A 22734-nucleotide genomic window follows, 5' to 3' on the forward strand; every position below is an offset into this window, starting at 1 on the left:
ATAACTCATATATATATATATATATTATTGGACTGAAACTAGTTTTGTACAATAGAATGTTGTGGTGTGCATTCAAATATCATTGATTTATTGTTAGGGAATGGAATATGGATTCCAAAATCAATTATGTGGCTTAAAGATCATGTGGCTGTGATATGTCGGACTTTTCTTCAGTGGGATTTGATTCCTCTCTTTTTGTGTTATTTAAATGTTTGCAAAGATGCATTATTTCAAGCTTTAATTTAAACATCTGATTGTCGTTTAAATAAACAATGTAAGAAAACACCTGATTCTAAAGCCGGATTGCTTTCACTGTTTCCCTGCATACACTGCGCCAAAAAGGCTTCAAGATATCACAATAATCCATCTCAACCATCTGATCAAAATTTTTGCAATCCAATGGGCATCACGCCAATTTCAAAAATTCAATCATGGTTGACGTTAAACTTAAATTTACATTTTATCATGAATTATATAAGACAATAATTAATCATAAATTTTAAAAAAAAGAGCATATATTTATATGTGAAGATTTGTTAACATACCTAATGATTTTTAAATTGTATTTTTAACACTACATTTTTAGATGAGATTAAACGAAATTCAAAGCATAATCTCTAACATATCTAATAAATGATCAATTATTTTAAAATCCAAAACTATTAAACAAATAACATAACTATTATAGTCAAACTCCAATATTTTTTTTTTGGTTTGGTGTCGGGTAGAAGAACACGTTAATGAAATTTGAGTGGGACATCAAGTGACGAGAGTAAATGCAAGTCGAAGAAAGATGAGATGGATATTCAAATAAGCCCATGGAGAAAACTTACCACATCTCTCGAAATCATATCCGTTCACCGACAGACAATTCCTGTCCGAAGTGGAAAAAACTATTGAAGTCCCAAAAATGGGAAATTTTCGGTTATTTGACAAACCATTTTTTATTTGCATCTCATTTCACAATTGATGGAATCGCATTGGGCTCCTAACCAATGGGTTTACTGCTTGATCAAGTTTCTGATAACATATGGAAGTATACCACCATTGTTGAAGTAGGCCAATTCAACCTGCAATTTCAATCATATGGTCAGTTTTAGTATTTTACAGAGTTCGGAGAAATAATAATAATAATAATAATAATAATGGTGAAATCAATTATTCACCTCGGTGTCGAAGCGGACCGTGCAGGTGAAAGACTTGCCGTTGTCGGTTGTGACGGTCACGTCTTGGCCGGGTCTTATTTCATCTATTTTGCTTGGAAGATGGATGGTGTAACGCTCATGACCGGTTAAACCAAGTGTGTCCGCATCCTCGCCAGACTTGAAACAAAGAGGGATGATGCCCATTCCCACCAAATTACTGCGGTGGATTCTCTCAAAACTTTTGGCAATTACTGCTTTTACCCCCTGTTGTGTTCATACCACAAATTACTCAACCATGCTACTTTTGGCTTCACAGAATGGTTCATATACAGGAAAAGGTTTGATATAATTTTGGTGATACGCCCATACTCCGAATATGTTCAAGACAAACGCTCGGGAAAAGTAAAAAGATAAAAATACAAAAGTGGTCACTAAACTATGTAGATAACTGAAGTTTTAGAAGTTACAAAAAACCATAAACTTATCAAATTATTACAAAATGATCACTGCAAGTTGTAAAATAGTGATAAATTTTGTTATGTATAAGAACCATTTTATAATAGTTCAATAAGTTTAATGGCCATTTTGTAGGAGTTTGATAAAGTCTAATGATCATTTTATAACTTGTAAAATTTCAGTGACTAAATAGATCATTTCAGCATAATTTAGTGACCATTTGCGTACTAAATCAAGGCTTACCAGTAGCATTGGCCCTTTCGCAGCCCAATCTCGGGAGCTACCGCTTCCATACTCAGCTCCAGCCAAAACAATGGTGTCGTGCCCTGCATCTTTGTACCTCTGAAATACATATTAATTAGTAAATAACCAGTGCTGATTAAACGGTGGGTTATAACAATCATAACCAACAATTTGGTATTGTAGAACTGAGCAGAATTAACTGTCCTCTCTCTCATGAGAAATGGAAAATGATATGTGGTTGTTTCTATTGAAATAACAATTTGGTAGACTTTAACATCAAACAACTTACCGTTGCTGCATCAAATACATAAAGTTTCTCTCCTGTAGGAACGTGTATTGTCTTTGGACCAACTTCCCCATTCAACAGCTTGTTCACTAGGCGAATGTTGGCAAAAGTTCCCCGAGCCATCACTTCGTCGTTACCACGTCGACTTCCGTATGAATTGAAGTCCTTGCGCTCCACCCCGCGTTCAACTAAGAATTTTGCAGCAGGACTGTCCTTGTGGATGCTTCCTGCTGGAGAAATGTGATCTGTTGTGATACTGTCACCAAAGTTCAGTAAGCAGTAAGCTTCCTTCACGCCGTGGGCACCAGGAGGATCCATGGTCATGTTCTTGAAGTAGGGAGGCTCGTGAATGTAGGTTGAATTGGGGTCCCATGAGTACATGGTGGAAGAAGGCACTGATAGCTGATTCCACATGGGATTTCCCTTTGTAATAGCCTCATAAGTACTTTTGAACATACTAGGCAAGACACTGGATTGAACAGCCTAAAAAACAAAGAAGCCCAAGTAAATTAATTTAATGCTTATACAAATGAAAGTTGACATTTTTATGCAAATTTAAGGTGTCTACCTCAGCAACTTCTTCGGTAGATGGCCAGATATCCTTAAAATATACACTCTTACCTTCCTTACTGGTTCCGATTGGCTCCTTATCGAAGTCAATATCAACCTGAAAGTGGTAGCATATAATCATTGATCATCAACAATGATATGCAAAAACTAATTAGTCTTTTAGCACCAAAAGAAGAAGAAAGAAGCAAATCTACAATAGTGTTGACATTTTGAGTTGTATTCAGATTGTTTGGATCATATAAAGTGACATAAATCTTGGTAAATGTTTAACAAATATAGGCATCACAAATAATTATTAGATGTTAAGTACCGTTCCAGCAAGGGCGTAAGCAACAACTAAAGGTGGCGAAGCAAGGTAGTTCGCCCTTGTCAAGGCATGAACACGACCCTCAAAATTCCGGTTCCCGGAAAGCACAGCAGCTGCTATAATGTCTGTAAAACATTGAAACTAATTTCAATTAGTAAGTGAAAAATGAATATAAAGTTGGAAAAGGAATATGATTAAGACGTTAAAACTATACACAAGCTTATATCGTGCAAGTTAAAATTTACAGTGGTACCATTTTCTGAAATAGCATTGGCAACTGATTCATCCAAGTCCCCTGAATTTCCAATACATGTCGTGCAGCCATATCCAACAATATTAAAACCCTGCTTGTTCAAATATTCTTGTAGCCCGCTGGAATATATTCAGAGACTTAGTTAACAATTCTCTCATGATTATTTAGAAACGTTTTACAAAAATTATCGATCCAAATCAACTTTAGATGCATCAGGAAATTAAGGAATACCTTTGAAGTAAATATTTTGTGACAACTCCTGAACCTGGTGCAAGACTCGTCTTTATCCAAGGTTTGACCTGAAGACAATTATTTAAGCAAACATTTTATTAAATATTAATCCTAGCATTCATGTAGTTCAAGAAGATTGACTATACATAAGAGATGGTATTTTTGAGGAAAACAAAAAGAAAGAGGGGTTGAAGGGAGAAAAGAGAGAGAGGGCGAGAGAATGATGAGAAGAAAAGAGTAGCAAAAACATACAAGCATAAACTTGGCATACCTGTAAACCAAGTTCACAAGCCTTCTTTGCAACAAGACCTGCCCCAAGCATGACACTTGGGTTTGATGTATTTGTGCAGCTAGTAATTGCAGCAATGACCACACTACCGTGCTTAAGCTCTGCTGGCTGCCCATGGAATGAAAACTTTGCTACTTTTTCCTGTGCCTCCTTTGGCACGGCAAAGCCCTAAAACATGGGTAAGCCATTCAGCGGAAGTTAAAGAAACTGTTATGTATTTTGTTCAACTAAGAGATGTGCACTAATGAAACAAATTGTTTTGTTCAATTAATCCATGAGAAGTTAAAAAATAAATTATCAAGCGATTCACAATAATTAATTTTGTAAGTAAAATAAGAAAATGTGCATTAATGAAGTCATAGCTAACAAGAACTTAGATATGCACCAGGTTCAAGACTCACCTTGAAGCTAACTTTATTATTAAGACAGGAATTCCAATCAGCCTTCATTCTCTCAAAGGAACCCGATCATGAGGTCTGAAAAGATCAGAAGAAATCACCTTGAATTAGTACAACATATTAAACGTCAAAGAGAAACATATCAGCTAATGATCTGAGCCTGAACAAAACAAATCAGAAACACTGGAATAAAAGGCAAACCTCTTAGGCCCCGAGATACAGGATTCAACTTCGGCAAGGTTTAATTCTAGATATGAAGAGTACACCCTTTCTTGTTGGGGCTGAAAGCATCGAGTTTAGAATTGGGAGCAAGAAAAGGAAGACATTAGACTAGTTATAATTTATAACTTAGTACGAGTAGAACAACTAGAAGCTGACTAGTGTAAAGAAAAGAAGTGAAAATAAAAATGGAAGGAAAGTTATTGCCTCGTTATAATCGACAAACATTTTATTTGCACGGAGATATGATTCTATCATTGCCACCTGAATTTAAGGACGAGCGTGTCAGCTAATGCTTCAAAAATAATAATTGCAGAGGAAGGCAGTAAAATTATGAAGCATATACTCACTGTTTCATCACTTCTGCCAGTCAACTTGAGATATTGTAAAGTAACATGATCAACAGGAAAGAATCCCATGGTTGCACCATACTCAGGAGACATATTAGCAATGGTAGCCCTGTCAGCCAATGATAGTTCACCCATACCATTCCCTACAAAGTTGTACAAATTACAAAATTAAAAACTTAATACAGAATTTAAGAGCCGGACAAACAAGGTAAGAGTGACTTCAGATTAGCCCCACAGAAAGTAATTACCGTAAAACTCAACAAATTTTCCAACAACACCATGTTTCCTCAGCATTTGTGTCACAGTTAGAACCAAGTCCGTAGCTGTCACACCATTTTTCAGTTTTCCAGATAACTTGAATCCAACAACACCAGGCAAAACCATGCTCATGGGCTGTTAATTTCAAAATAAACTAACTATAAAAAATGTAAATGATAGAGATGCATATTCAAGCAAATGAAAAAGAACAAGAACAGCCTTTTTGAAAGAAAGTAAAAACTAACAGTTGGATAGTATACAAGAATTTATGAAAGCAAACAGAAAGAAGCTCTAAGGTAGTAGCCCGGTAAAGGGTACAACAAAGTAACGCAAGATAGAGATCACATGCACAATGAAATTAATGGCACAACTTATGTTAAAAGCAACCGCACAACCCTGCAGCAAAGTTATAGGTTCGATAAGTTTAACTATGCATTTTAGCATGTTACATAGAAACGTGAATTTGTAGTTACTCAACAGAAAAGAATTGTGATAGATTCATCATTGAGGCACTGACTTTTTATCTAGCTGCGACTCTATTTGTCACAAACCGAAGTTTACCAACAGCTTTCTTCCCAGGGGAAAAAGATTGTCGGTCTACGGTATGACCTACCTGACCAAGCATGGCTGCCTCAGCTTCAATACCTCCGACACCCCAGCCAGCTACTCCTAGACCATCTATCATAGTTGTATGTGAATCCGTGCCAACAACACTATCAGGGTAGAGCAGCCCATCAGTGTTGAACACAACCCGCCCAAGATATTCAAGGTTAACCTGAAAAGTTTACACTGTCAATTCACTTGTCTACCATATTCACCAAATTAAAGTTCCATGAAAAATTCAACATAACAAAAAATATAAGCTTATTCGCTCATCACTTAGTAAAGTTTTTGTTAAACATGATATCAATAAGGATATTTCCACCTTTACGTGAAAAGTGTTAGTTGTACATTGTGCAGTAATTCCAAAAATTACAAATAATACCTGATGCACAATACCAGAACCAGGAGGAACAACAAGCATATTATGGAATGCGGCAGATCCCCATTTAAGGAAAGAAAATCTTTCCTTGTTTCTCTGAAACTCAAGCTCCATATTCGCTTGCACAGCATTTTCTGATCTTGTAACATCAACTTGAACTGAATGATCAACAACAAGATCTACTGGAACCTGAATACAAGATATTTTCAGTAATACAATATAAAGATAGTAAACAAGAAAATTATTACAAAATAGACGGCATATTGTAATAGGGCATTTGGCATTCAAAAGTTCATATCATATAATCAATAAAATAAGTAAACCTTTACTGAAGATCGACACCCTCAATTCCTTACTAAGAAGTTTGAAAAGATTGCAATCTTATCCTATAGAATCTAGAAACTGATTATCCCTCACAAAATAGAAAATGCTTGATAAAATTTCAGCACTCTCATTACAGTAAACGTGCATGCAAATGATCTACAAACGCACCAGAGGATTAATCTTGTTTGTATCGCTCCCAAGTCTGTGCATAGCATCACGCATACAAGCAAGGTCGACCACTACAGGCACCCCAGTAAAATCCTGATAACAAAGTAGAATGGATTAAAAATAAAACGTCATTTATTTCTCTTAGTAAAGAAGCAAATGCAGATATATAAATAGGTTTAAAAAATACCTGCAAGAGAACACGAGCAGGCTTGAAGGGGATTTCGACTTGCTTTGGCGATGTATTTTCCCAATCAATAATTTTCTCAACATCTCCCTTCCTTACTTCGAAATTGTCACAATTACGAATTGCAGACTCAAGCAAGATTCTGATGGAGTATGGCAGTTTGTCTATCATAATGGTACAGCAACAAGGAACATATATCATATATGATCAGTTATATAACTAATAGAAATTGCTATATTTAACACAGACATCAATCAAAATTATATGTGTAAGTTGCACGAGAAGCTTACCAATCCTTGGGTCATTGAGTGCAGGCAAGCTATAGAACTTTCCAAACTCGCCACCACCAGGCTTGGGAAGACTTGTCAACACTGCCTTGAAAGGATGCTCAGCAGCTGGAAAAATGTTAATTAAATATAAACGACCAGCTGATAAAAGTTAAACTTAATTATCAATTTTAGAATACTTCATAAGATTAAAAATCGGATAAAAATGATGATAGATAAATATCCTTTTAACCATCTTTAAGCCGATTTGATCCTGCGAGTATATATAATATATTAATAATTATTTTGCTTAAAAACTAATTAAATCTTTCAAATCAACGACTTCTCCATATTAACTTAAGAGTTTGACAGAGACCTTCACTAATGGAGCTAAAGTAATGACTAATAAATCAGAAAATTGAATGTTCGATTGAAGCTAATATGAGATATTAAAAAAATCAAACAAAATAAACAAATTCCGAAAGCATTGGAGAGCAGTACCCGTGGTAGCAAACTTCCTCTCCAACCGTTCGATGACCGGATTAAAGGCTCTGATCTGAGCACGAAGATCAAGAGGAGATCTCCAATTGAGACGGTGGCTCCACCGCGGAGCAGAGCAGTGAAAGAAACGAACGGCGGCGGAGGTGAGAGATCGTCGGTGGTTGTTGATGACAGAATGAGAGGCCTGAGCAGTGGAAGTGAGATTCCGAAACGAAGAAGGAAAGAAGCGAGTTCGAGAGTAAGCGGAAGCTGCTCTTAAGAGAGACGAAGAAGGTGAAGACGAGGCCATTATATACGTGACGTAGAGCGATCAAGAGCACACGGTTCAACGAGCACGAATTCACATAAAAAAAATGGCAGTGATCAGTATAGCAGAGGATCAGGAGAAAATTCAATGAGTGCGAGGAACAAAACAGAAATTCATGGCCATTTCAGGCTTTATATCGTTAAAGCATGAATGAAGGCAAAATAGGAAAGGCGCGTGGAGAGAGAGAGAATAAGGAAATAGTCAAATTTGTAACTAGAGCCAGCTGCCGTTACCTTTAACGGAGGAGCTTATGGCAGTTAATAAGGTCTAATTCTACATTTGGTCCTCGTTATTTTTCTATTCTATTAATTTCGTTTTATTTTTCAATTAAATTTAATTCTAATCAGATGATACAAACCTAAAATCATTTTAAAAAATCCAAATCATAGGGTAAATTTATAGTTTAGATATTAAATTTTTGTCATTAAAATATTATTTGAGAATTATTTATGTTTCACCTACAATTAATTTTAAGGTTTAATATAAAAATAAGTGCCTAAAGAATGCATCGAAAAACGTTTTAGTGTCTAAATTTTTTTTCGTTAAAATAGATAACTAAAGTTTTCTCCGTTACATTTTTAGGTGTCTACCGTTAAAAAAACTGTTAAGTGACACATGTTACATCTAGATTTTTTTGAAAAAAAAATATTTTTAAAAATATTTTTTATAAAATCTTGACGTGACACATGTCACTTAACGAGTTTTTTTAATGGTATGCACCTAAAAGTGTAACGGAAAAAACTTTAGAAACTTATTTTTAGCTCAAAATTCTTTAGGCACCAAAAGTTTAATCTTGAGTATATTTTAGGCACCTATTTTTATATTAAGCCTAATTTTAATCATGTTTATATTATTCCTTAAATTACACATTTTAAACTACACAATCCACTAACAAATCAACTAAAATATAAATGAACCATATATTTCATTTTAATAAAAAAAACAAAATATGAATTAAGATAGATGAAAATATATATTCATTGAATTCTAAATGTGTAAAAAAAATTATTAAATTTATTTTTAAAATATAAAAATTTTAAACACATGCTTACTTTAATTTTATATTAACTACAATTTAAGTTATATATGAAATTCAATTAATATTAACCTTTTTTTTAAAGTATTAGATTGAAATCTCTCCATAGTTAAATCGTCACATATGATAATAAAATATCAAATTATTCAATTGAAATATTGTTACAAACACGTCAATAATGATGAAATATAGTATAATAATAATTTTAATATCCAAAAATTAAATAATTTATTAGTTTGGCCCTGATTCAAAATAAATTTATAAGTCTAATATTCCATTTTTTTAAAAATTCTATCATTTTAATTTTTTTCTTTTAAATATTTGTTCTTCTCTCATAAATGTTATATTACTCTTTATGACAAAATAACAGTTTAACAACAAGTTGTTGATATTTTATGATAGAATACAATTATCCAACCGAAAAATGTTTATTTGATATGAAGGTTTGGTTTGATTTGAAAATACTGTAAAAGATTAAATTGATAAATTTTTTAAATATAAATTAAATTTATTATATTTTTAAATTAAGATAATTTTAATAAAATATATAAGTTTTCATGATTATAATATTACAATACCAGTCACATTATACATACATTTTACCCTTAGTGACCTAATAATTTGTTTGTAATAATATTTTAATTGAATTATTTATTTATAATTTTTTTCGAGAAGTGACTCGGTTATTATTATACACATAATTAAATGACCCAAAGTGTATTTTACCCTTTTTTTTATTCTCCGTTATTCTATAAAAAAAATTTAGTTCGTTATTCCGGAAACTTTTATGAGCATTTTTTTAGAACAGAAATATGACCAGAGCTGGTTCCTCCGGAATTTCTGGGATTAAGTGAATATGTTCGCTGGTGTACATTTTAATTTTCACTGACCAGTTGGATCATGACACGTATAATTATTCGGTATTGTCGCGTGCAATGTGGGCCCAGGTTTGAGAAAGGAGCCCATACGAACTTTTCTTGTTTCTTTTTATTTTTTTATATCACTAATGGTCAATAATTATCAGGTGCGGTAATCTCTGGGAATGCTAATAAGCAGCAGCCCATGATAGTTTATAGTTACCCATCGGATAACATTACCATAATATATGGGTGATCGGACGGTTGTCCAGCGAGATACCATGAGCCGAAGATATCTGCAAATGTAGTCGATGTTAGTATTCGATTGAATTTTCAAATACAAGTGTTTATTTTTTTTAAATTAATCACTGGTATCTGATCTATTGACCGATAAATTCAGATCGGGTACTGTAGATACGAGGGCAACCCTCCTAACCCAATTTGCTCCATTCGCAAACGCCAGGATTTGAACCCTAGCCTTACTTAAGGGACCTAATGTCTTATCCTACTAGACCCATTGGTTGTTGGTCTAGTATATTTTATGTGTCAAACTCAAATTAACGTTTACGATTTGATGTTAAATGTTAACGATTAAGGATATTTGGCTCCTTTATGAAAATGAAAAATATGTTATTTGGTTATGTTTACAAGATTAGTGGCGATTAACACGAATCAAATTACTTCAGTGATTAAAGAAATAATTTTTATTTCTAGATGTTTTCGGTTCAAGCACCAACGACTGCAGTAAATGTGATTGAATGTTTATTATCAAATGATTGAGAGTATTTAGAACATGTATTACTTTATAATTACCTTAGTTTAATAAAAAAAAAGATTAGTGGTGATTACTATATAAGAATCTGGTCAATTTTATTTCGATACATATTTATAAGATTAATTTTTTCAAAAAATTAAGTTTGGGTCGAATTTAGGTGTAGGGTAAAAAATTATTAGTTTGAGGTGATGATATAATTATTCTCCATGTATTTAAGGATAACTGTTATAATATAATCTCCTTTATTTTTAAATTAGATCTCTATTTTATTAAATGAAAATGAGTTCTTTTAATATCTATGACAGATCCGTCTGAGTACGTGTATTATCGTAAAATTCATAGTGAGTTTTGAATTAGATGGAATCTCTCTAAATCTGGATTGAATTGAGTGTCGAGTGGAGTATACTCGAGTTGACTAAAACCTCGACTCAACTCAATCTATAAGCATCCATATATAAGATTAATTATTGTTTTAGTGTAACACCCCCAACCCGTATCCGACCCGGATACGAGTCCGAAGTGTCACATTGACTTTTTAAACATTCATTCGTATAAAATAGTGGGTAATTTAAAAACTTTGATAACATTTAAATTATTTCAAAACGTTTACAACAGATATCAGAGTTCATACCATTTATATCTTTAGACTACATGCCAACTACACTCTGTAAACAGTACATACATTTTCTGATCTGACAATTGGTAAGGAAAACTGACATGTCTTGCTCCGCATTACCCTTTCCTCTTCTCGAAACCTACGTGTGAAACAATCACACGCTAAGTCGAAGACTTAGTGAGGCATAACGACTTACAATGCACTTCATAACATATATCAATACATGCATGTTCTGTTCTATCATGTTATACCAATTCCATGCATTCTTCGTATCATATAAAATCATATCAGATTAATTACAGTAAATACATACAGACACATAATTCATCATTAACAGTTTATCATGTAATCACATACTTTTATTGTTAACCTTTTCAATCAAACACTATACACACACAACATCATATGGTTCACGTAACACATTTCAAACCACTTATAACCTCATCGTATACATATCACATTCAGTATGCTTGTTTAATCACTTTATTAGCCCATGTACACTAGTGAGAACTTAAGGTATGTGAGTACATTGAGGTTGTGTACACATATGCTGTCACCACAGCTCGATCAATGTCCCGAAGGACCAGTCCATAGATTCCGAAGAACCTAGGTAATCAGTCCATATGTCCCGAAGGACATAGGTAAACAGTCCGTATGTTCCGAAGAACATAGGTAAACAGTCCATATGTCCCGAAGAACATAGGTAAACAGTCCATATGTCCCGAAGAACATAGGTAAACCCTCGACCCTTGGCATGCAACTATACCCCTAGCTCTCATATCACATAACATGGGCATTATCATTTATAACAGTTCACATTACTTATTCATATTCTTTCTCTTATAACCACATAGCTTTTCTTTTCAGTCACGTATCACATGTACGTGTAAACATATATCTAATATCATATGTTACATGTAATCACATAGATCTTATCTCATAACATATACTTGTTTTCACATATATATTTCATATCATTTCACATATACACTTTCATATCACATGCCATATAAGCTCATAGCTTCTTTCACATATACATGTAGTCACATAGCTTCTTTTCATATTCTCATAGGATCACATAGTTCATATCTTATACTTTGTTTTCTCATGTTCACATATATCATGTCGTATGGCTCATATCTTTCTCATGCAGTCACATAGTTCAGTTTCACATATGTTCATATATATACATTACATAGCACATACTTCTCGTAACATTACATTCAAAAGCATGTTAACACATATAATCATGCATACATACAATTCATGTCATTCATATACGTATAATCATATATTCATGCATTCTAACAGAGGAAATAGACTTGTCGCAAGTCCTGTTTCCATTTAGCACCATAAACTAATTAATATGCACTCACCTGGCCTCACTAGTCAATTCCAATCTCTTATCTTTCCCCTTGATCGATCTTACTTGCCAAACGTTCCGGAATTCTTTATGCGTAGAATCTACATAAATGTACATTTCGAGGTAATCATTAGATACCTACACCTTGTAATTGAATACTAGCAACTTAAACGAACTTATTAAACCAATATTAACATTTTTCTTTAGGGGGAATCGGTTCCCTACCATGGGGGTATCGATTCCCTCAAGACATTCTGGAATTCTTTCGTTTGAAGGGGTATCGGTTCCCCTTGAATGGGTACCGATTCCCCTTGCCCAGAAATCATATTTTCAACCCGAAAATTACTTCATTTCCTCTCAAACACTTCATATATCATCCCCTTTCATTCTTAACTCTAGTACACATACTTAACCCAATCTATATTCATTTATTTCATCTTAAACCTCAAATCCTATCTTCCATATGAGATTCAAAAATCATACCAATTTTCAATATGTTCTAAATCCAATTATATCACTCCAAATCTCTTAATTTAACTATTGACAAGTCAAATTTAACTTCAAATTCTACTTATCAATTCCTTTCCAAAATTTCATATAAAAACTCCAAATCTTTAATCTCTCTTAACCCCTCCATCCTTTGTTTTTAAGATGATTTAAGCTTTCCTTAAGCTTAGTTATCATCTAATAATCAAAACCCAACCTTAAAATCAACAATTCATTTACAAACAAAGAAACTTACCTTTGGCTTGCTCCCCCACGTATGAAGAAGAAGAAAGGAGAAGAGCACTCTGGAGAGTTCTCTCCCCTTTTCACGTGTATATCATTCCTTGAATGATCAAATGACCATTTAACCCTTAATTTCCGTTAATAATTACTAAATAACCTTCAATATATATTCAAATAATCATTGAATTATTTCATTCTTCTACTTTAGTCATCAAATTCTGAAACTTTACAATTTGATCACTAACCCGGTATTGAGGATGTTACAAATCTCCCCTCCTTATAAGAAAATTCGTCCTCGAATTTTCACTGCACATCTTAATAGGAACATATCTTCTAATGTTCTTATGTTGCTTCCCTGACTTACTCTTTCTTGTCATCATCAGAAACTTACTTTTCAATCCCTTAGTTTTTCGACTATCTTTTTCGTTTATACCTTCATCTTCTGTTGTTTATCATATAAGCAATAACCAGTAATACCAATCCATTGTTGTCTTTTCTCTCATTCGATTATGCATTTTTCCTTGACCTTTCTAAAATTCCATATAATGTCACTCATCACGTTGACAATAACATTCATCTCATCACTCTATATCAAAACTGTCATCTGTACTTCCATATTTATCGTATCTGATTCTTTTAAATCAATCCCTTTCATTTCTTATACTTGTATTTTCCTTCCTGAAGGTTCCATGCAAATACTTATCTCTGTTTCTACATTATAGCTATCTGCTCAGAATATACAATTATATTCAAATTCATATCATAATCAATTAACTCAACTTTATCTTTCCTCCAATCTTATAACTCTAGCACCTTTACTCTGACAGCTAGATAATAACTTTGGTTCAGTCTAGGGCACAAGCCCTCTATACCAATCATATACATTCTTTCCAATCTAAATTATCTTAACATTCGCTTACTCAACTTATCAATTTCACTTCTATTCTCATACATCCTGAAATTTCTTTTACTCAAACTCAACATTCTGACTTCCTGTGTCCTATAATCTGATCATCGATATACACATTCTCAAACTCTTCTTATCAATCCTCAGCTTTACTTAAATATACAAATTCTTACTTCCTTTTCCTTTACTATACCACATTACTATAATCCAAATATGCAACTATGTCCAGATCCATTGCAGATCTGGTTATCATATCCTGACAATATCTTATAATCTTATAATCCAGTACATTTTTATCACATACTCTAGTTAGCCAACGCTAACTCTTTCCATCTAAACTGCAAACCCTTATCATAAACATACTCTTGTTTATGCGCAATACTATCACTTCGTTTCAAACTCATAAACTCTGACTTTATACATCTTATACACTTGTCACTGATGCACTTATCCTTAAGTTCTTCTATACGTATTCATCACATCCTTAGATCTTTTTAACATTCTTATGGTGACACCCGTTCACCATATTCTATCTTATCCACATAATAACTCTATATCGTTTTTCTGATTCCAAACGATGAAAACTTTCTATCATTATTCAGATATGATTTCAGCTTTCTGAAATCAACTTTTGATCTTACTAGGCATTTCCTGAGGTGTCCACTCTTCATCCTGCCTGGCCAGGGCAAGTGAATAGCTATCACAATCAGGAATATCACCTTTCACTTACTTTGAAATTATCACGATCGGATTTCTACTGTATTAAACTATTCTTATTCTATTAGCAAGACAACATACTCCTTACACAATCAGATCAGAAATTTTTCAATCTATGTTGGCATGTACACCTTTTATGACACTTTGGACTTCGGTTTATGCTGAGAATCGGCTAAACCTTAGCTCTGATACCATTAAATGTAACACCCCCAACCCGTATCCGACCCGAATACGAGTCCGAAGTGTCACATTGACTTTTTAAACATTCATTCGTATAAAATAGTGGGTAATTTAAAAACTTTGATAACATTTAAATTATTTCAAAACGTTTACAACAGATATCAGAGTTCATACCATTTATATCTTTAGACTACATGCCAACTACACTCTGTAAACAGTACATACATTTTCTGATCTGACATTTGGTAAGGAAACTGACCTGTCTTGCTCCGCATTACCCTTTCCTCTTCTCGAAACCTACGTGTGAAACAATCACACGCTAAGTCGAAGACTTAGTGAGGCATAACGACTTACAATGCACTTCATAACATATATCAATACATGCATGTTCTGTTCTATCATGTTATACCAATTCCATGCATTCTTCGTATCATATAAATCATATCAGATTAATTACAGTAAATACATACAGACACATAATTCATCATTAACAGTTTATCATGTAATCACATACTTTTATTGTTAACCTTTTCAATCAAACACTATACACACACACATCATATGGTTCACGTAACACATTTCAAACCACTTATAACCCCATCGTATACATATCACATTCAGTATGCTTGTTTAATCACTTTATTAGCCCATGTACACTAGTGAGAACTTAAGGTATGTGAGTACATTGAGGTTGTGCACACATATGCTGTCACCACAGCTCGATCAATGTCCCGAAGGACCAGTCCATAGATTCCGAAGAACCTAGGTAATCAGTCCATATGTCCCGAAGGACATAAGTAAACAGTCCGTATGTTCCGAAGAACATAGGTAAACAGTCCATATGTCCCGAAGAACATAGGTAAACAGTCCATATGTCCCGAAGAACATAGGTAAACCCTCAACCCTTGGCATGCCAACTATACCCCTAGCTCTCATATCACATAACATGGGCATTATCATTTATAACAGTTCACATTACTTATTCATATTCTTTCTCTTATAACCACATAGCTTTTCTTTTCAGTCACGTATCACATGTACGTGTAAACATATATCTAATATCATATGTTACATGTAATCACATAGATCTTATCTCATAACATATACTTGTTTTCACATATATATTTCATATCATTTCACATATACACTTTCATATCACATGCCATATAAGCTCATAGCTTCTTTCACATATACATGTAGTCACATAGCTTCTTTTCATATTCTCATAGGATCACATAGTTCATATCTTATACTTTGTTTTCTCATGTTCACATATATCATGTCGTATGGCTCATATCTTTCTCATGCAGTCACATAGTTCAGTTTCACATATGTTCATATATATACATTACATAGCACATACTTCTCGTAACATTACATTCAAAAGCATGTTAACACATATAATCATGCATACATACAATTCATGTCATTCATATACGTATAATCATATATTCATGCATTCTAACAGAGGAAATAGACTTGTCGCAAGTCCTGTTTCCATTTAGCACCATAAACTAATTAATATGCACTCACCTGGCCTCACTAGTCAATTCCAATCTCTTATCTTTCCCCTTGATCGATCTTACTTGCCAAACGTTCCGGAATTCTTTATGCGTAGAATCTACATAAATGTACATTTCGAGGTAATCATTAGATACCTACACCTTGTAATTGAATACTAGCAACTTAAACGAACTTATTAAACCAATATTAACATTTTTCTTTAGGGGGAATCGGTTCCCTACCATGGGGGTATCGATTCCCTCAAGACATTCTGGAATTCTTTCGTTTGAAGGGGTATCGGTTCCCCTTGAATGGGTACCGATTCCCCTTGCCCAGAAATCATATTTTCAACCCGAAAATTACTTCATTTCCTCTCAAACACTTCATATATCATCCCCTTTTCATTCTTAACTCTAGTACACATACTTAACCCAATCTATATTCATTTATTTCATCTTAAACCTCAAAATCCTATCTTCCATATGAGATTCAAAAATCATACCAAATTTTCAATATGTTCTAAATTCAATTATATCACTCCAAATCTCTTAATTTAACTATTGACAAGTCAAATTTAACTTCAAATTCTACTTATCAATTCCTTTCCAAAATTTCATATAAAAACTCCAAATCTTTAATCTCTCTTAACCCCTCCATCCTTTGTTTTTAAGATGATTTAAGCTTTCCTTAAGCTTAGTTATCATCTAATAATCAAAACCCAACCTTAAAATCAACAATTCATTTACAAACAAAGAAACTTACCTTTGGCTTGCTCCCCCACGTATGAAGAAGAAGAAAGGAGAAGAGCACTCTGGAGAGTTCTCTCCCCTTTTCACGTGTATATCATTCCTTGAATGATCAAATGACCATTTAACCCTTAATTTCCTTTAATAATTACTAAATAACCTTCAATATATATTCAAATAATCATTGAATTATTTCATTCTTCTACTTTAGTCATCAAATTCTGAAACTTTACAATTTGATCACTAACCCGGTATTGAGGATGTTACATTTAGTCTTTACAATAGAGTTATAAGATTTTTTTTTACATAAAAGTAGAGTTATAAGTTTTTTTTTGTATTAATCCATTATGATTACATGTGATGATATATGTTTTGAATATCTTCAATCATCTAAAGCTTAGATATTTAAAGGTGTTGTGAAAGTCATGAAACATATATGCGTACTACATTGAGAGAATATGCAAATAATATGGATCAAATATGTGATTATATCAAAATATTTAATTGATGTTAATGACAGTTAATTCGGGCTGACTACATCTTAATTAAATAGAAACGGAAGTAATATCTTAATTAAATAGAAACACTATATCTTATGATTTTTTAAAACTAGTGACTAAAAGTGAACAAAACACAAACATAAGTGATCATCTGTGTAGTTGAACCCTTCTTTTAATTATAATAACTAGGCAAAAATTTCGAGATAATGTTCTGGAAAAAATTAATTCACGAGATAAAACACTCCCAAGATTAATTACTCAAATAAGGTGAAATCCACAGTGTTGGCCGTAAGTCGCCATGCCTTCCGGGCGACCTACTAGGTCGCCATGTCTTCTCGGCGAGCTACAAGAGATAGCATGTGCCATGCACGTCCCAACACGCTGGGCATCCGAGGCCATCCGACCGAGGCTATCCGAGAGCATCCGAGGCCATCCGAGAGCATCCGAGAGCATCCGAGGCCATCCGAACGAGCTATGCGATGGCATCCGAGGGCAACCGAGCGAGCTATGCTAGGGAATCCGAGGGCAGCCGAGCGAGGGTAGGTCGCCCGGAGTGCATGGCGACCTACAAGGTCGCCCGGAGGGCATGGCGACCTATGTGTTGGGACGTGCATGTGCCATGCAACACGTTCATTCTCTCTGTTTGAGCAAGGGTAGGTCGCCCGGAGTGCATGGCGACCTACAAGGTCGCCCGGAGTGCATGGCGACCTACAAGGTCGCCCTGAAGGCATGGCGACCTACGGCCACTGTGGATTTCACTTTATTTGAGCAATTAATCTTGGGAGTACATTAGCTCGTGAATTAATTTCTTTCAGAACATTATCTCGAAAGTTTTGCCTAATTAAGATGTTTGTCAATGGTATAATTAATGGTGGGGGTGAGAATATTTTGAATAATTTTATTTTTGAACCAATATTTCGAATTATTAAGTTGTAATTCGATTTTTTTTTCTTCCCATTAAAGAAAAGGACACATGGTTTTGTCATTGGACCTTTTAGGTGAGGACCACTTATCCGGTTCCCACTGTAGCTGTTTATCTTTGAACATTAAATTTCTTTTGATTTTTTATTTCAAGAGATGAAAGTAGTTGTTTGACTCTATAATTTAAAATAATTAGTACTTATATATAAAATATATTTTTGTACTGATTATAGCAAGGAATAACAACGGGTTGGATCGGATTTTTGGTTAATGTGATTCAATCTGGAAAAAATATTTCTTTCATTCGAACTTGATTCGACTCTTAAATTATATATATTTTATCCAATCTAATATGACCCAAAAAATATATATCATTCATTGATTTTGACCAGACTCCAATTTTAGAGTATAAATTCTACCTGACCCGATCTAATATAAAATAAATATTTAATTAAAATAATAATAAAATATTTAAAGAAAATTATGTTATTATATTCGGATCGGATCAGGTCAAAAATTTTCACCCGAACTCGACTCGATCTAATTCGAATATACATTATTTTAAAAAATTAGACTCTATCGAATCGAATCGGGTCGAAACCGTCACTTTCGAATCACATTGCCATCCCTGATTATAGCAATTATAAGTTTGTTTTGACTTCTGACTTGGAAAGTTTCCACCAGATGCTAATCCTTTTCGAAAGTAATGGGCAAGTTGAATTTTGCTTTCTCTTCCCTTAAAGTTGGACAATTAAGGAATTGGAAAATAAAAATAGGAATTACTTTATAGCTGCGGGATAAGGGATCGTAATAGGTTGGGTCAATTCAGGTTTTAAATTAATTCAAATTTAATCTAAATAAAATATTTTTATTTTGTTATCGATTTGATATAATTTTATAAAAATATATTTAAGATGAAATGTGATCTAATTTTTGGAATAATACTCAAAATCCCAATTTTACGTAACGGACTCGATATACATAAATGCTCTCTCACACACATATATAATTCTCATTTTGAGTAAATAATATAAAAATTATTTAAAAATATAAAAAGAAGAATATATAAATATAAATTATACCATCGTTATCAGGTCAAATATTTTTATCCTAAAATGATCTAAAAAATTATTATCAAATCCAATTCAATCCTATTTTTTTTTAAATACAAAACTATAAAATTGATAGTTTTTAAATATAAAAATTAAAATATTTTACTAAATTCATAAATTATTAGAATTAAATACTTAAATATTTAATTCGATAGGATCCAACTCTATTAATATTTAATAGTAACATAGTTTAACAAAAGTGGAACTTGGGCTAGGGACAAGCCCAAGCAGGCGCCACCAATGGGGTAGCCTTAGCCCATAGGGCATATCTAAGCCCTAGTCTCTATTCGGCGCCTTCGGAGGCCGTTTCTTTCAAACCCTCGTTCCCTCCCTTATTTTCCCGCTCTCTCTATTGCTGCATAAAAATCCGCCCTAATCTTCCGAACGTCCAAACCCTAGCTCCCTCTCGATCAGATCAGCCTTCCGTTTTCGATACAGATCAAGTGCCACTGTTTACAATCATGAATCGGAGAAGCCGATCTTTAGCCAGGCATTCCCTGCCTCGATCCGAACCTTTCTTGAAGTATCTCAAACCCGGCGCCCTTGCTCGCCTCAGAGATTCGCGGATCAGCGCCAGATCTCACCGAACCAGCTCCCTCTTTCAGATCTCTCCGTCTTTTCCGTCGTCTAATGGTGGCCAACTCTCATCCTCCGCAGCCGTGGACGGCTTCCCTTGCTTTGTGCCGACAGCTAGAGTCTACGGTCCCCGGTGTCTGCAGAGGAGGAAGTTAGTCGCGGCCAAGGGAATGCTGTTTCAGAGTTCATCACAGTCGGCTTTGGATTTGCCAGATCCGGTTGTGGATTTGTTAGCTAGTGAATGAATCTGGTTTAATCTGTGAATTTGAGCTAGTTTTGTTTAGCCATACCTTTTAGATTCAGTTGTTATCTTCTTGTTTCATAATTGGAAAAATAATAATATATTTAACCAATTTGCAGTTTTCCCTTTTCAATATATTCTTTGCAATTCTAGAGAGTTTTCAGAGCTGTTTGATGAGGTAACTTTATTAATGAATCTCTTTGGTCATGTTAATGTTAATTAGGGTTCTGATCAAGTAAATCTGCAATTTTTCAAGGCTTTTTTCATAGTGGTTTCATGATTGTCATAAGCTCTTCGTTGCATGTGACACTAGCTTCATTGCTGTTCAAACTGGCTTAGACTATGAATACTGGCGTTGGCATCATTTTTTATAACCTTTGTGCTTACCCTCTGCAGGATTAGAACCAGGTTTTATCTGAAAGGGCGCTAGTTGGCATAACTTAAGTGTGATTTTGTATACAAAAATGTTAATTATGATATTGAAGTGGTTTGCTTAACTAAAGTATTAGCTTCCTGCTGACCTTTTGAGCTTGCATGATACATTCACATCCATAGTTCTTGGTCTTCCGGTAATGGCATTCATCATGAGTTGAAGTAAATTGCACAGAAATGGTGTCTCTTTGCTTGCATTTATTTCCATATTTTAGGAACTCTTTGCAAGCTTTGGTGAGTATACTTAGTCTGAATCCCATGTCGGTTACTTCATCGAGAGTAATGGAGAACAAGTCTCAAAACAAGCGCGGGAGATTTGACCAGAATTGTAACAGTAAACAGACTACATCAATCTTGATATAAAAATATTTTTTATCTTTTAAATTAACACATAAACCCTTCAAAGAAGTGACTTTCAATTTTCTAAGGATGAGAAATTAGATAAAATTAACTTTAAATATAATTTAAAGGCCATAGTCCTAATGATAGATGCCCTAATATATCAACTTTAATTTCTAATCAATCCATTATCAATTAAAAATTAATTATTTAAATATCAACATTACACCACTTTAATATGGACTAATCCTTTTATAATAGTAAATAACATACAATTATTTATTTATTTATTATTTATGTCATGTTCATGTAATTTAATATTCTCCCACTTAAACGACATATATACATATTTTTATAATTGTATGTCAATATAACTTTATAACCTTATGAGTTCAAAAATTTACTATTACAACCCAAGGTTTAATAAAAAACTCATTTGTAGATCGGGATTTTGACGAAGGAAAGATGTAGAAATTATCTCACTAGGAGCATGAACTCGTATGGTTCCAAGGTGACATAAATCTTATGACTTGATTGTTTTATATTTTGGTATACTTTGTTTCAACTGTTGAAACATATTACTAATTCTTTTAACACCAATTATCATTTTGTTCGGATTCGGGAGTTTTTTTGTAAGATAGGGTGTTCTAACAGTGGTACGTTTTTTAAGACATAATATAGAATTAAATATCTGAACTACACTCAAATTAATTCTTGGTGTCTAAAATTTTTTTAAAAATCAAATCTAATATTTTTTTCGTTACACTTTTAAGTGACTACCATTAAAAATTCGTTAAGTGACACGTCACAGATTTTTTTAAAAAGCATTTTTTTTAATAAAATCTTATTTTTAAAAAATAAAAAAATATATACAAACATACACATGTCATTTAACAATTTTTTTTTAGCAATAACACCTAAAATACAACAGAAAAAACATTAGACACCTTTTTTAACAAAAAATCTTCGAGCATCAAAAATCAATTTTAAGTATAGATTAGACACTTATTTTTGCATTAAGCTATTTTAAAAAAAATTCCATTATTTGAAGTCTTTGGTGGGGTAATCTCTCCATCTTAATCATGGATGTCAAACAAGACTCTTAAGAAAAATGAAGAATCAAAGTAACACAATTCTCCATCCCTTTCGTAAAAAAAATTAAATAAAAAAATATTTTATTTAACTTAATAATGTAAAATTAAAGTAAATTTGAATTTGATATTTTATTTTTATATCTTATATACTATTTTTTTTACATATTCTTATAAAATATAACTAATAATATATAGATGAATAAAACTAATAATGTATAATTACATAAAATGGATATCAGGTATTTTTTTCTTTGTGCGAAATTATTTTATTTTAAGTTCCAATTAAAACATTTCTATCCTTCAATAGTTTCACTTACTGTAATATTCGTTAAGTAAATTTAAATGCAAAAACG

At 33.3% G+C, this 22734-nt stretch overlaps 1 protein-coding gene and 1 pseudogene across 1 annotated transcript; one reads left to right on the top strand and one right to left on the bottom strand.

Annotated features, from left to right (window-relative positions):
* Positions 1–946: 946 nt before the first annotated feature.
* Positions 947–7924, bottom strand: LOC120184249 (annotated as a pseudogene).
* Positions 7925–20160: 12236 nt separating this feature from the next.
* On the top strand, positions 20161–20520 carry LOC120184276. The gene has a single exon (XM_039188777.1). It carries the CDS (start codon positions 20161–20163, stop codon positions 20518–20520), a length of 360 nt encoding a protein of 119 aa, XP_039044708.1.
* Positions 20521–22734: the final 2214 nt, after the last annotated feature.

Source organism: Hibiscus syriacus, unplaced genomic scaffold, assembly GCF_006381635.1.
Source record: "Hibiscus syriacus cultivar Baekdansim isolate YM2019G1 unplaced genomic scaffold, ASM638163v2 tig00112864_pilon, whole genome shotgun sequence".
NCBI classification, from domain to species: Eukaryota; Viridiplantae; Streptophyta; class Magnoliopsida; order Malvales; family Malvaceae; genus Hibiscus; species Hibiscus syriacus.